A 16,494-nucleotide genomic window follows, 5' to 3' on the forward strand; every position below is an offset into this window, starting at 1 on the left:
GGGGGCATTGGAAAGAGGACGCTTCCCGAGAGTTGTGCTGGGAGACTCAGGTTTTAAATCCTCCTGAATACTCTTGTGCATTAGCATCATCTGGCATGTTTTGGAGGATATGTTTAGGCACATCTTATAATGTGAATGTTTAGGCATTCATAATGTAGCAAATCAGATTTCATTATATATATATATGTTGATATTAAAAAGGAAATCATTATTAAATACATACGAATACATTAAGAAAAAATAAGTGGTCAGCAGAATAGTGTGATGAGAAGGGCCATATACATTCTAGAAGAATCAAAATTCAAAATGCTCCTTTGAAGTTGGAAATAAGAGCTCTTACCACAGTTGTCGGTGTGGAGAAGCAAATGACACTGTGGGCAGTCATTCTGTCAGGGATACATTTCAACAGAACCAAGGCAGAGAAAGTAGTGTGATGGTCCTCAAAGTGTCTTCCTCATGGAAATAAACTGATCGGTCAAAATCGACCATGAGGTATTCTGGTTACTCAAATATTCTCTCCTGACACATCAATTTTCAAAGAATCAGATTTAAATGAAACACTGGTGATTCTGAAGCTGGTGAATACAATTTAATATCTGCTCAGAGGAGGCAAAAAGTCACAATGGGGACATCAGTTTCCACTGACAAACAAGGGGAAGGCATGTGATGTGATGGATGGATGAGCTTTCATCTGGGTCAGTTAGAAGCACTACTTGCTGATGAACCTCATCTCGTGAAAATGTTAAAAATTTGTGCTACCACAGAGAAAAGTTATACAGGTGATTATTCAATTACAAAAGGATTTTCATGCAAAATTATTCACCACAGAGTTTCTTTAAATAGTATATTTCCCTTGTGCATATAAATCTTTCACTGGTCATTAGCTGCTTAAGAGAGACTGGGGGACAGATCCTCTTAAAACTGATGTGTTAAGCCACTACTAACTAAAGATCAATCAAAAATGAAAGAAACACTTCTCTGACTTTATGATGATTCAATATACCCACAAGGCTGTGGGAACACACTAAGTTGGTAGCATAAGTTATGGCTGGAATACTAAGTGTTCTAGCATTTAACCATAAAATAATGGTATCCTATTTTCATAATCATATGCAAGCACAAGTGATTTTTCATGAAGAGTCTGCATATAATTTAGGAAGACTTAGTTATTTGGCCAAAATTCAAGAGGAAATTTATGGACGAAGAATTCTTTTTATAATCAAATTTTAAGCGATGTGGGTCTTTTTATAGCTTCTATTTTAGTGAACACCAGTCATGTGGTACACACTCTTATTCGGAAACCTCTTTCTATATTCTACACCATAACGTCCTTTGGTGGGTTTATTTCTGATAAATTGGCATTTACTTTGCAAATTCAGAAGGAGTTCTTATTAAATAGGATACTGATTGCATTTTTCTATGCTAGTAAATATTAATCATTAAGAAAGACTCAGAAAGCTTTGCGATAACAGTGCTTGTCAGAGAAAGAGCAGTATTTTCCTATGAAATAAATATGACTATTGCCAAAACCATCAGGAGGAACTTGACAGGCATAATGTTTTGAAGCTTTGTTTTATAAAATTATTCTTATGTTTCTTGTCCTAAGAAATATGATATCTGAATTTCTTTGGTTTAGAAAAATATTGTTTCACTCTTACTCTCTTCTTGATGGTCCTTTATAAACTCGTGTTGCAAAGGGTCCATTACATGGCCATTTTTTAAAGAATGGGAATCATTGTCTTCTTTTATAACCATGTACTTATTGTGTGCATTTGGATAGACTTGTAGAATAATTAAGTAATCAAAAATCAATAATTTCTTTAAGATTAAGTCTCATTTAAGTGGAAAATTTAGTATGTATATTGTGCTCTTAGAAGGGAGATAGAAATCAATTTACTAAAATATTATTCATCCTATAATGAAGCCAATGTCTACTACCATAGTTGCTACTCTAGCAAGAATATAAGCATGATCAAATAATCATTAGTATTCAAAATGCATTTCAGGAAACTTCTAGATTTAGCATTCAAATATCTCAATTACTAGCAGTAAGCATGCACTGACTATTTAATATACACCAGGCAATGTACTAATCTTTACATGCCTTATCTCATTAAATGCCCAAACTGACTCCATAGAGGTATGCATTATTTTGGAGCTTTTTTCATTGACTAGGAAAATGAGGACTGTTTGTTCAATGTTACACTAGCAGTATGTGGCAGAGCTGGATTGTCACCTACATCTGTCTGACAGAATGACCTAAACTTGGAGCCACCACCATCTACTGCCTCTTTATAATAATAATAATTATATCATTAATATGTATTAATATTTAATTAATATATATTGATTATATAATAATATATAACTAACATATAATTAATAATATAATAATAATTATATAATAATAATGTGATATATTTGTTTCCATAAATTTGTGATATAAAAGCATGTAACAAACTTTGTTTTCTGTTTTCTCATCAGTTAAAGAGAAGGATCTGACTTAACTACCAAAGCCCCTCCATTTTCTAAAGTTCTTAAATCTAGAATTGTGAAGAGTTATACATATTTAGTTTATTAACTGGCCAGCCACAAATAAAATAATATTTTTAGTGCTGTAGCAAAAGAGCAGTGTTCATGAGTGACGTCAATGCCCAGCAAAGTAGACCAGAACTAGACCAGGACTTGGAAATTTCGGTGGACTTTGCACACTGGTTTTGTGACAATGTTCTTTCCTGGACCTTTTCTCTCCCCCTCCATCGTCTCTCCCTCCTGGCCATTTTCCAAGGTAAGAATAAGCAGACTCACATACATTGTTTCTATTCAAATTTTAGTGCATTTTAACAAGTGCTTCCTTCATCTGGCTTTCAAACTGTCAGGTACCAGTAGCCCACAGTGACTGTTCTAACCCTCACTGCCATCTTTGGGCTTCTAGCCTTTTCCAGCACTAGGCCTTAAGCACTTAACACTTATAAGGAAGTTCAACTTCCATTTAGATAGCAATTTTTAAAGCAAACATGCAATATTGTATTTTTCTCTCAAGTTAATCCTCCTGTCTGACACTAAAGAAAGACATTGATTCTGAAAATCTGCGAGGTTCATAGAAGTTAGGTCATAAAATGATCTAGGAATACTAACACCACCTTCCATTTATTGATTTGACATTTGTTTCAGGATATGAAATGTTAACTAAATACTAACATGAAAAACATTCCTCTTCAGGTTTGACTCATAATTTTTAACGTGCTTTTGGTTTCCAAAGTAACATATCAGACCGCAACTGTTAAGAGTTATTACTTTCATTTATCACAGCATGATAAATTTGGCTTCAGTAGAACTAAACACCATCAGTTTAAATAATTATAATAGCATTGAGTATTTGCCTTTACATAATTTAATTATGATGTGCATTTGTCCAGAAGCTCTGATTTATCTCTAACAGGTTTTTCTTCAGGCAGCAGAACTATGCTGATCTGCATGTCTTCCTAAAGTGGGCAACAATGACGTCACTTTTCATCTACAACTTGGACTTTGGATACAGATACTTGTATCCAGAGTAAAAGGGAATTTTTATGTTTTTTTAAAAATGAGTTCATCTGTGAAAATATGTTTTCTACATTCCCTACGGTGCAGTAAAACCAGAGTCAACAGCATTACATTTGCTCACGACAACCAGAGGAGTAATTATGAATGGAAAACCCCAGTCAAAGCTGACTTCCCTACCTCTGGAAAGCAAGGTCAAATGTGCATCACTTGCACACCTCAGCAACAAAGCGTTCTTTTGGCATCAAGAGTACTATAGGGCGCTTTCAGAGTTAGGTATCAAATTCAACACCTGAATTGTTTTGTTTCTAGGGTATTGATATTAAATACTTCCCTGCCCCAGAAAGGAAAGTGACACTTCCCAATTTGAGCAAGACAGAGTGGTCACTTCAGAAAGGGTGTGTTTTGTTGCAAAAAAAAAAAAACCAGATATGAAAATCTAGACCTAGATAGCAAATGTTAGAGGGCTATATTTCACTTTATAAAATAATTACTTATAAATTCTCCTTGGATTAAAAACTCAACTAGCATATTCATAATAAAACACATTCCATGCACAATATATTTATATACACTGTTACAGAACCTATAAAGCGTTAGAGTGCTTCAATATCTAATTAACAATGCAGTGAATGAAACATATAATTTATATGACAAGGGATTTTCCTATAAAAATATCAATCAGGCTCTATTGCATAATGTATGGACATTTCCCCTCAGTCTACCTGTAATTTAAAATTCTGCAAATGATAATATGCTGTAACAGGGTAGGGTGTGCCAGTTAAGTTCTGGTGTGACATTTTATTTGAACTAGCCTGTACTTAAATTGGATGAAGTTACAGGTATGTGTGTAGTTAGTTGCTCAGTTATATAAGTGTTTGTTTTCTTTTCTTAATCCTCACCTGAGGATATGTGTATTGATAGGAAAGGGAGAGAGAGAGAGAGGAGAGAAAGAGAGAGAGATTGATCGGTTGCCTCCTGTTGGTGCCCTGACTGGGGATCGAACCTACAACTTTTTGGTTCAGGGGACCATGCTCCAACCAACTGAGCCACCTGGCTAGGGCTCTAAGTGTATGGTTTTTAACAAACTTAACAAATGCAAGTAAATACTAAAGAAAAAAAAGTACTGTCTGGCAACCTATATTCAGTCCAGTTTTATTATTTTCTCTTGCAGAAAATGTATTCATGTGTGCCCTTTGTTGTAAGCACATCTCAGCATCAATTAGTATTTATTGCCCTCCCTTGTGCCCAGAGCACATCACAAAATTACTGTGTACTTTATTAGAAAACAGAGTGTAGTAGAAGTTCTCAGTTGAGCACTAAAATATCCAAGGGAAGAAAATGGATAGACACTTTTGACCTTTGATTAGGTTTATATATTTCATCAACTGTAGACATTTACATAAATGGATGAGGTTTATTTAAAACCCCCCAAATGTGGATAACCTTGAAAAAAAGAGAGGCCACCTGGACACAATGAGAAAAAAGAGAGAAAAAGAGGTAAGAGAGAGGAGGAAAAAATGATTCTGATATTGAAGGAAAGTCGCTTTTCCCTCAAGAGGTCCATGTTACAAAGGTATCATTTTATTAATTTTATTAATTATTAAAAGTTATTATACTGAGCCCTGGCTGGCATAGCTCAGTGGATTGAGCGCGGGCTGGGAACCAAAGTGTCCCAGGTTCGATTCCCAGCCAGGGTACATTCCTGGGTTGCAGGCCATAACCCCCAGCAACCGCACATTGATGTTTCTCTCTCTCTCTCTCTCTCTCTCTCTCTCTCTCTCTCTCTCTCTCCCTCCCTTCCCTCTCTAAAAATAAATAAATAAAATATTTTTTAAAAAGTTATTATATTCATTGTATGCTTGTGGTGAGAGTGTATATACCTATTCTAGTAAGAATTCTAAGAGTATGTAACAAGAAACTTAAAATTATTTCCTTTTACCCAGTATTTTTTCCTTTAGGAATCTGTCACATTAAAATAATCATAAAGCCAGGGGCCAATGTACAGATAAAGACCTTTGTATCATTATTTATAATAAAGTTGGAAAAATCAAAATTTCAACCATATATGAAATTATGACATTCACATAGATATCATGTAGCCATTAAAAGAGTGTTTTCTGAGAATATTTAAGAAGAACAGAATGTTTTCACAATGTAAAGTGTAAGAAACAGGATTATTTTCTGTATCCCTTCAAATTTCTACCATTGACTAGTATACTTATTTTTTAAAGCAAAAACCAAAATGTAAATACAGTTATATCTGCATCTGGATACATAATGATAATTTTCAGTAAACTCTAGGTTGTAAAATAATATGTGCCTCATTAGGTCAAGGGTGGGATGGATTTCTACCCTTCAAATGTCTGGTTATGATAAATATAACAACCTCGATTCTGGAAGGCTCTGAAAATGGGCTCCTGGCCATAGCAAGAAGGCCACATTCCTGACTGACATTCTCAGTGCTCAAACTCAGCATGACAATGGTTGCTGTCTTATGAGTCCTTGAACTACAGCTGCCTGAAAGGACTAAGTGAGGCTCACCCCCCGGACGGAAGTTCAGAATTGCACAGTGTGATTTCTGAGCCTTTTGCCCAAGAAAGTGCTGTACATATATTTGCTGACTCCTGAAATTTCTTTTAAGAGTACAAAATTCTTTTTCTTTCACATTAGAGATGACACAGAGATGCCAGTTAAAATGGAAACGTTGTTCTGTGACCACATACTGACTGAAATTCAAACCCATGATTTACATATTTTATATAAATCTAGTTACCATTTAATTTTTCCCTAAGTACTTTGCTTTTTTGTCTGCTTTGCTTTCTGTGCTGAAACAGGTTAAAATGATTGTGATCAGAACCCTTCCAGTTTTGAGAAGATGACAGGATTGAAAGAAGAGGAGGGCACAAGGGATGGTGAAAGGGAAAGTAGGCGTGGCCAGCAAATAGCAGGGAAAGAAGAGTTTGGAAGTGGAGACAAATCCATGCGTCTCATGATTCTATCTGTCCTCATAAATGTATTTTATGTGTTTGAAGACTAACCGGGGAACTGATGGATTTGCAATTACCAAGGTCAAGTAGTTGTGGGTGTAACTTCGCCAGGGTGCTCAAGTTAGGTCACCAGACATGTACCAGCTCAGCTTTGTGTAATTTCTAATAATTGTTCTTAGACTATAACTCATATGACAGTTTTATTATCCTCTGAAATCAAGGTTGAGTCAGTTTAGGACAAGGTTGAGTCAGACCCCTGAGTTCTTGGCTTTAAACCTCATTTGGAGATTCAAACTTCTCATAAGCGTAGGTGCCACTTACAGGTTCCCTGTCCCTGGTCCTGGCCACAGTCTTTATTCCCACCCATGACTCTTCACTCAGCCCCCTTTCTTATGATATGATACCACATTTTGAGCCTGTTGGACTTGATATCTTTTTCAAGTCTAGAAAGAGCAAACATTAAATCTCCAAGGAAGTGAAAAGTCAAAGACCTCATGTTCCTCTTGGCAATGACAATAAAGGAATTAGAGTATTTCCTAGAGCATGTTATTAACAGCCATGAGCAGGCATCTTGAACCTTATTTTTTGTCCTCAATATTATTTCCTATTTTCACTTATTCTGTGTGATCAGCTGTTCTCCTACTCTAAAACTATTGCAGTAACAACACTAGAAAGGTAGTTAGTTATTTCAAATCAACTGGTACTCAGAAACTCAAGGATTACGGTTAAATGATTTATGGTATTCGCTGAAAACTGGAATTAGAAAATAAAACAAAACAAAAGTTGTATAAAAGGATCCAAATCGCTGATTCACATCTCTAGTTTACCTGGTGTTGCCAGAGAACTAGCATTCCTTTTGGCAGTGACAATAAAGGAATGAGAGTATGTCCTGGAGCATTTTGATAGCAGCCATGCCCATTTTATTCCAATGACTATCCAGTCAACCCTTCCAATTTGCATGAGAATTTTCATATTTTCAAAGTGATTCGATTAGTCTTTATAATTTTGGTGCACAAAAAAGTAGTTTTAAAGGGAAATCTTTACAATTATTTCTTTCATTTTGTAAAACATTTTAGTCAGAAGTAGGGAATAATCTGACATATTCCAATTTCAGGGACAAAATCAGGAAACCCAATGGGCAACCAAAAATCATGAAATTATTGTAATTATATTGTGAAGTAAACCACTACAATGAATTTCATTGTCACTATGTTCATTACTGACAAATGGTACCATAAACAAATCCTTCTTGGCCCAAGATTTTATAGTTTTGAATGACTCCTTAGAAGTGCATCTCCCTAGGAGTTATTGAAAGGTCTGTATGAGCATGGCCACCTATGAGAATTTATATTTCAAAATATTTTTGGAAAATAACAATCAAATCTAATATACATCAATATACCCTAGCATGAGTAAAGAGTGTGACACAGTTTTAATGTATCTGCTTGTTTCATGTACAGCATCGCTTTAATTCTGCTTGTAGTCTTCCACCTCAAAATAAGAAGAATTATAATACTATTTTACTTGCATGTATATGGCATTAATTCAAAGGTTTGGGCTTACCATCAAAAAAGCATGTTAATACCCTGACTTGCATAAATCCAGCACATGTTCTTTCCTCAAGGTTAGTTAGTGTGTGTATTTGCAATGTTAGAAATCCATTGAGTAAAATCATTTTAGAAGTTCATGACCATAATCATATTTTGCCCTATAACTTTGCATATGCCATTGTAAAGATCTCTGCATCTGTAATCTTCATTTTGAAGATGATTTACAATTTTAATCCAAATTCTCACTCTAAGAATAGTTATAGCACTCGTAACTTAAGGGATGGGCTATCAATTTTTTTGTAGCTGTATACAATAAATGCATCTCTACTCTCAATGGTCAATGTAGAAAAAGTTCCTTAACTAACAAGAATATATGGTTAAATCCAGATTTTGGTAATCTTTTATATCAAACCACAAAAACAAGTAGTTTTCTGCTGAAGTTGATGATATATACATGTATACTATATTTCAAATAGAAATAACAACTAAAATAATATAATTAAATGTGCTATATATATTTATAGTTAAGATGAGAAAATTTTCATAATCTGGTATGATTGAATATAGAGAAACCAAATGCAAAAATTATAGACTAAACTCTAAGATAATTATGTTAGAATTCTGATTTGTGGACAACTGAACACATTTATCAAAGTATGTCCTGTGCATGTTCTTATGTCCCAAGCCTATTATTACTCCTTTAACCAAAAGCCACTCACTCACATTTTATTAATAATTAACCATAACTTAACTACCGTAAATAATATCCACTATATTTGATTAAATAAAAATGATTTGAACTGTAATGATAACATTTATTTTTATGAATGTGTACCTTTTTCCCCAACTTTCAAAAACTGTATTTTAGTGTATTTAATAATAGATAAGCCAAACAGTTCCATATTGTCTGCTTTAAAACCAATTCAAGCTTCATAAAATGACAACATGACACCATCAGTGAAACTTTCAGCCCATCTCATTTCCCAACAAACATCTAAATGACACATGAGATTTTACATCCATATGCCCAGCTTTGCCTTAACGCATGCACTGCGAGGATAGGATGGTCCATGTTTGCTGGTATTTTCTACTTTTTCTCCCTTCCAGTACACACAGGAAGGGCTCAGAGTGTTACATCAGGTTACAGTAGAGCCTTATTGACTGTCAGAATGTATATGGAGAAAAGTGTATTGACTGGAATTAAGGAATCACTCACCCAGCTGAGTCTCCTGAATTGTCAGTTTGCTTTCCACAGGATACAAAAGCTTGGGTGGCTTATCAGTCAGAGGAGCTAGAAAAATAATAATAATACCAACTATAGTTAGCTGTATGAACGGAGGGATAGAATACAGTTTATTTTCCTAAATATTTTTCCCTCTCAGAGTAGCGTGTCAAAGCATTCTGCTAAGTAATGACTTACATATTGCAGGCAGTACCTTCAGGAGTCCAATGTGACACTTCCAAATTGACAGTCACATGAGACTGTTTAAGTACTGAATCCGCATTGGTCACTCTTTAAGAACATATGACTGTGTTTTACCACATCTTTTCAATTTGTACATTTTTTTCCTGTTTAAAGCATACCTTACATTTACTGTGTTAATTAAAGCTACACATGATACATGTACCGGGCATTTCAATGACTTTTTTGGCATAACGTTGCCTCATTTTCCTTATTCCCATTCCTAACTTCCACACCTTGGATCACACTGCCTCAAAACCCATAACTTAGGAATTAGACTATTTCTTACACACACACTCTATAAATGGGGTAGCGATATGACATTAAAGTAGTATCGATACAAGCTGCACACTCAAATGTGCATACAATTATTCACCAAAGTCATGTTTTTAAATGATAGTTTCCATTTAGTCAAAACCTCTTAATAGCATTATCTGTTACATTTTATCATATTTATTACTAATTTGCATGATATGCTCTCTTTGATTTTTAAGTTTCCATACCTCTCTACTCTGCACGCTCATCAACTCATCAGTTATCATACTACATATCTAACGTTTTCCTATTAAGCATCTTGAAAATAGTTTTCCCACTGCATATTGCAGTCCTAGCTAAACTAGACTCTCTGGACCTTAGACAAATAGCCAGTTCTCCTTCATTAAGCCTCCCTCCCCACTCTCGCTGATTGAAATGCCAAGGTCCCTTGAAATCTGTCACTGCAACTTTCACTCTGTAGCAAGTACAGAAGTGATCATTTAAGGGCTGCTGAACTAAATGTTTCTGCTTTGAAGGCTTCCTTCCTTCCTTGCCAGGAGGACATGCCAGTTGGTTGATAACTGGGAGGCTAATCTAGTCAGCAGTGCCCAGACTTGGCCACATGTCCTCATCACCAGAGGATTCAAGAATTAAATCTGCTTCAGCCACTCACTCCCATTGCTCTGTAAGAGAAAACACAGTCGGTGCAAATGGATGATGCATCCCAACTCAGAAAAACAGGGTGAGTTTTCAGAGTCCTGGTTTGGGAGACCAACTGCACGTAGGATCAATCGCTTTTGTTCATAACGAATTGAATGTATTATTCATTCATCTTTGTTAATATTTAACACAGGGATGGGGATGAAAGGGAAGGGAAATTTGGGTTGAGAGGATATTAATTACTGTGAAATTCTTGTCAAAGATTTAACATCACTCTAATTCAGCTTAAATTTGTTACCTACAGTGATATTAACAGATTTTTATTCTCCTACCAGCTTAATAAGTAGATTATTCACTAAATGTTGGCAAAACAGTTCACCGTTAGTAGGTCAAAACACCACATTCCTTAGGCTCTGGTTATCAAATGCTTTCAATGAACTTGAAAACCAACTATGGTATCAAAATAAGAAGTTTATTCAGCAAATTAACTCAGTTCACAAAATCTTGTGGTTATACAGTTTCAAGTAGACAACTCAACAGTTTGTTATAGAAAGCAGCTGAAAGAAATGTTCCTGTTCAAACACATCTGGTGCTAATTTATAGTAAGAGAAAAGATCTTCTGAGAAAGATAATACACTCCTATGGAGCACATGCATTCAGAAGCAGAAAATGCTTGTGTGCTTCTCTGCCCTGACCTACCATCCACACCCATCATATGGTGTTACCTCCTTAACACCTTTCATAGAACTCTCAGGCGACAGCTCCAGTCAGCAGAGGAATTGTACAATGTCGGAGCCAGAAACAAATGATATGCTTATTAAAAAATGTGTTCCCTAAAGTCCTGATTTCCACAGTGCCCCCCTGAGCAGATGAAGTGAAGACAGAGAGAAGGGGTGGTCCATGGGGCTTGATTCCATGCACTCCTCTCTGACAAAGTAGCTCTGCCCTTTATTCGTTAGATGTCAGCACTTCTCCCAAGATTTTAACCAAAATAAATCAATTAATGAATGAATGTATAAATGGATAAAGAAGATGTGGTAAGTATATGTATACATACACACACACATACAATGAAACAGTACTCAGCAGTACAAAAATAAAATAATATAAAATCTTGCCATTTGTGACAATGTGTATGGACCTAGAGGGTATTATGCTAACTGAAATAAGACAACGAAAGACAAATGCCACATGATTTCATTTATGTGTGAAAGTTTTTAAAGACTTTATGTATTTATTTTTAGAGAGAGGGGAAGGGAGGGAGAAAGAGGGAAACATCAATGTGTGGTTGCCTCCTACGTGGCCCCCTATTGCGGATCTGGCCTGCAACCCAGGCATGTGCCCTGACTGGGAATCAAACTAGTGACCCTCTGGTTTGCAGCCCGAGCTCAATCCACGGAGCTACATCAGCCAGGGCTGTATGTGAATTTTTTTAAAAAAAAATCAAAACAAATGAACAAATAAAACAAAGAGACTCATAGAAAGAAAAAGAAACTAATGGTCACCAGAGGGAGGAGGGTGGAGAGATGAGTGAAGGGGGAAGAAGAATATAATTAATAAGTGTGATAACTTTGCATGGTGACAGATGGTTACTGATCTTGGTGTGGTGATCACATTGTAAGAAATATAAATGTCAAACCACCATGTTGTATACTTGAATCTAATATAATATTGTATGCCAACTATAGTTTAATAAAAAAAATTTAAAGAATCAATCCCACTGATGTACATTGAACACTATAATGTGCTAGGCATTGTGATGGGGGTTTGGAATAGCTTGGTTTCTGCCCTTATGCCTTATACTCATCAAAAGTAAAAAGTAATAGTGAAAGTAAACGATTCTTAGCTTATTGATCTCCCTTGTTTTAAAGATTAAGAATTCACAGTACAACTAGAACAACTGATTTGCCAAAGGTAACAGAGCAAATTCAAGTTAGAGGCTTTGCTAGATCCTTGTCTCTGAATTCTTTGTCATCCGCTCCTTGAAAATTCTGTCAAGCAACTACTGTAGCTGTTAACAATCTGTTAGGAGAGCAAAAACATGCAACTAAATAACCATAACCTATATAGAGTGCTCTTACTGTGCAATGTGTCATCTATAAATGTCATGTTTTGATATTATGCTATGACGGGTATCAGGTATGCTTCTCATGTGATTCATCTGTCTTTGATAAAAGTCAACAGAAACTACCAGATTTGACACACTGGCAATATGACTGTGAAAGTGGTAACCATTAAAGCTAAGATGTAGCTCAGCTCCACAGTCGACTGAAGATGAGAAATTTTGCTGCCACCAAGACAGCACATGTGCTCAACGATCCATTATTTGAATATTTCTGACACTTTATGGTGTTTCCTAATTATTAGTTGTATTAAATTTAGAGAAGACAGAGCTAGAAAACACAGAAATGGTAATGACCAAAGAAAATCAACACACACAGACAAAAGCCCTCTTTATTTTCTTCATGGGCAAAAGTGGCACTGGAAGGAAATTCAAACAAATTACAATAAAAATAATTAGCAGCAGACCATGACAAGACCAACTCTCTCTCTCTCTTTCTCTCTCTCTCTCCCCCCACCCCTCTCTCTGTCTCTCCCCCACTCTCATACACACACAAAGACACACATACACACTCACTGACTAAACTGAAATCATTGAAAAACTAAAGACAATCCAACAGTAGTGACAGGGAGCACAGGTTGATTTTAAATACTAATCATATCCTGCTTAACAAGAAACAACCACAACAATTATAATAGAGATCTTACTCTTGCTAATTATGTGTTAAAGTAATTCTACGTATCCACCAACCAAGCATTCCCCAGCTCTTAGAATATCCTATTGACAACAGTAAAGCTGATATAATTATTGAAAATAAAAACAGATCACTATTACAGAGTTATAAATATGTGCTGATTGACAAGAGTGTTCTGCAGAGGAGGGGCATTTTAGGACATTTGTTTTGCTTTCCAGCTGCCAGTTAGAGACATATCTAGAAGTGGATATACATGAAGTTGTGTGCAAGACTGATTCTGTATGTTAAGGTTACCTGACTAATCATAAACAGATACAGTCTTTCCTTTACTCCCATTCCTTATACACTTGGGTTATGAAACAGTGAAGTATAAGGTCCCATCTTCCAAAAACAAGTGACAATGGACCAGGGTAACGGGGTCAGTAGTTTTGAAATTTTCTGATGTTTTTAAGAAGAAGAGAAATTAGCCCTGGCTGGCGTAGCTCAGTGGATTGAGCGCGGGCTGGGAACCAAAGTGTCCCAGGTTCGATTCCCAGCCAGGGTACATTCCTGGGTTGCAGGCCATAAACCCCAGCAACCGCACATTGATGTTTCTCTCTCTCCCTCTCCCTCTCTCTATCGCCCTCCCTTCCCTCTCTAAAAATAAATAAATAAAAAAAAAAGAAGAAGAGAAATTAAGAACAAACTGACAGTAACCAGAGGGGAGGTGGGAGGGGATAATGGGGAGCAAAGGGGGGAAGGGTTTTGAGGAACAACTCAACTACAAAGGACACATGGACAAAACCAAGGAGGGTAGGATCAGGGGTGGGAAGTGGGAATGGCTGGGGTGGGGGGAGTATAGAGACAACTGTACTTGAACAACAATAAAAATAAATAAATAAATAGAAGATACAGAATAAAATGAGAAAAACAACTGAAAGAGTAAATAAGTGACATTATCTTTTAAAAAAGAAGAGAATGTGAGATTTTTAGAATGAAAGTACATTTTTCTGTTGACCAGCCATCACTCAAATTTAATTTTAGTCCCTTAAATACTACTCCCTCAAATACTATTGAGAATACTCAATACTTCTTGGATACTATAATCATACTACCACAAATTTATTCTTTTAAAGTCATAGATAATTTTCAAAATATATTTTAAGTAATACATTCTCTGCTTTGTTTCTTAGAAGTATTAAATGGTAGAATTAGAAAGATCATGTACTTCACTTTCAGGGAGATACAGGTGTAATCATTCCCGACTTTGCTTTATTGCTTTGGCAAGTTGGAGAAGTTATTTAAACTCTCTGAGTCTCCATCTCCACATATAAAAAAACTGACATAAATAGTTTTCCCTTATGGCTTGGTGTGAGGATTAACTAGGAGAAGAGATTAAGTGCCTGGATATAGTAAGTAAAAAAATAAATCTGTTCTTATGACATGCATCAAACTTTGGGACAATATCATTTAGCATTCTATGTAGTCTGATAAGAAAACTATTTCTGTTCATAAAATAATGAACTGGATGTGTAACTAGGGTTTCAAAAGCATTTAGCTCCTGAATTTAAGAATCATTAATATTTCCAACATTAGTTTCCACAGCAGGAGGACTGATGTATCTTCAAGAACACAGTTAAATAGAAAACATTTTGAAGACATTTAGATATGCAAGCAATGCACTTGGATTCAAGTTGTACTTGAAGATAAACAAAACACAGCTCTTAAACAGTCACAGAGCTTAAAACCTAGGTAATTATAACTCCATAATTCATTTTCAAGAGCATTTATGAAGTACTTACAAATAGTTAGTGCTGTATTAGAAACAAAAACTAAATTAGACATGGAGTCTGGCATCAGACTGTATAAGAGAGAACAAATACATGATGCCTTGTGATGAGTGCTACACTCAGAGATAATTTCTTTACAACCCGATTGCAATCTACCAACTAAATCTGGTCACAAAACAGCATCACAGATTTATGCAGGTGAAAATAAAGCATGTCTTGTGGCACTTCCACCAACACACTCCATTGTACGATCTTTCTTTATTTGTATGTATTTTTGTTTAACGTAAAAGAGTTGACAAACAGCTGCTTATTTTTGTAGCAAGTCCAGGGAATGTGCATGACCTGTGGAGCTTCAATGACTGAGAATGGGAATTCAGTTTTGCTCTCTCTGGCCTGGAATGTTTTCACATTCATTTCTCATACCGGAGCATAGAGCTTGTGAGAGCTATAAGCAAGAAGACACAATCTCATGGTCTTTGGGAGAAAAGCTGAATGGACAGGAGAAAATATCACCATATAATAGGTGAAGCCATTTGCGGGGAAATGGTACTTCACTTTTCACTTATGCTAATGTCCTGGGATTGGCAATGCTTCTCCTTTCTGTTGCAAATAATTCTGGTGACTCACAGCAGGGTCACGGAGGCTCAGAAGGCTGCAAGAGGGAGGGGAGAGGCACCGCAACGGAGCAGAGAAGTACAGGGACGAGAGCCGCTGATGAATGAATTAACATCATATATAAGATAACCTTGATCTAAGAGTCACGTCAAACTGACAGAGCAAATACTCCCAAGGATGTAACTGTTACTATGCCATCAAAATGCATGTATCCCGGAGAATCAAGAAATTCATTTGACTAGCTTTGATGCTTTTATTTTATTCATATAGACTGATAAGTGTTGCTTATCAGGCAACTAAAACAAACATGTTCAGTCATTAATCAAATACCTTAAAGCATCTCTCTGCTAAGCCCTTTTCTAGTTACTAGAGAGCATAACAGTGAACCAGACAGACAAAAGTCCTCCTCTCACAGAGCCTGCGTTCCAGAGAGGGGGATAGGAAATACGGGTGTAAATGAATACATGCACAAGATAACATCAGATGGTTATAAGTACTATATAAAACAGTAGGTGCAAGAGAAAGAGACTAATGCAAGTGCTGTGTTGGAGAGGAATGTCCGTCAAGTGTGCTCTGAAGACCCTGTCAAACAGATCTGTGCGAAGGGAGGAAACCAGCCGTGTGAAAACATAGAGGAAGGTGATGGAAGGCAGAGGGAAGGACAAGTGCAAAGGCCCCGAGATGGGGATGCACTCAGATGTTTGAGGGCTAGCACAGGTCATTATAGCAATATTGACATCAGCAAAGAGTGGCGCTGAGTTCAGAAGACAGCCACGGGCCAGTTCAGTCAGGGCTTTGTAGAGCATAGAACAGAACTGGGTTTTATTCCAACCATAATGAGAAAGCCCTGAAGAGTTTGGAAAAGAGCCCTTGCTAACAATTATAGGCCAGAAG

The 16,494-nt window shown here is 36.2% G+C and overlaps 1 protein-coding gene across 1 annotated transcript in view; it reads right to left on the minus strand.

Moving 5' to 3' along the window:
- Window positions 1-16,494, minus strand: part of IL1RAPL1 (interleukin 1 receptor accessory protein like 1) — a 582,852-nt gene that overhangs the window by 257,998 nt on the left and 308,360 nt on the right. Inside the window, exon 5 of the mRNA XM_045855844.1 lies at window positions 9,300-9,374. Within this exon, the coding sequence (XP_045711800.1) occupies window positions 9,300-9,374 (75 nt within the window). The remainder of the gene's footprint in view (window positions 1-9,299; window positions 9,375-16,494) is intronic.

Source organism: Phyllostomus hastatus, unplaced genomic scaffold, assembly GCF_019186645.2.
Source record: "Phyllostomus hastatus isolate PE091 unplaced genomic scaffold, TTU_PhHast_1.1 phas_scaffold_12, whole genome shotgun sequence".
Lineage (NCBI taxonomy): Eukaryota > Metazoa > Chordata > Mammalia > Chiroptera > Phyllostomidae > Phyllostomus > Phyllostomus hastatus.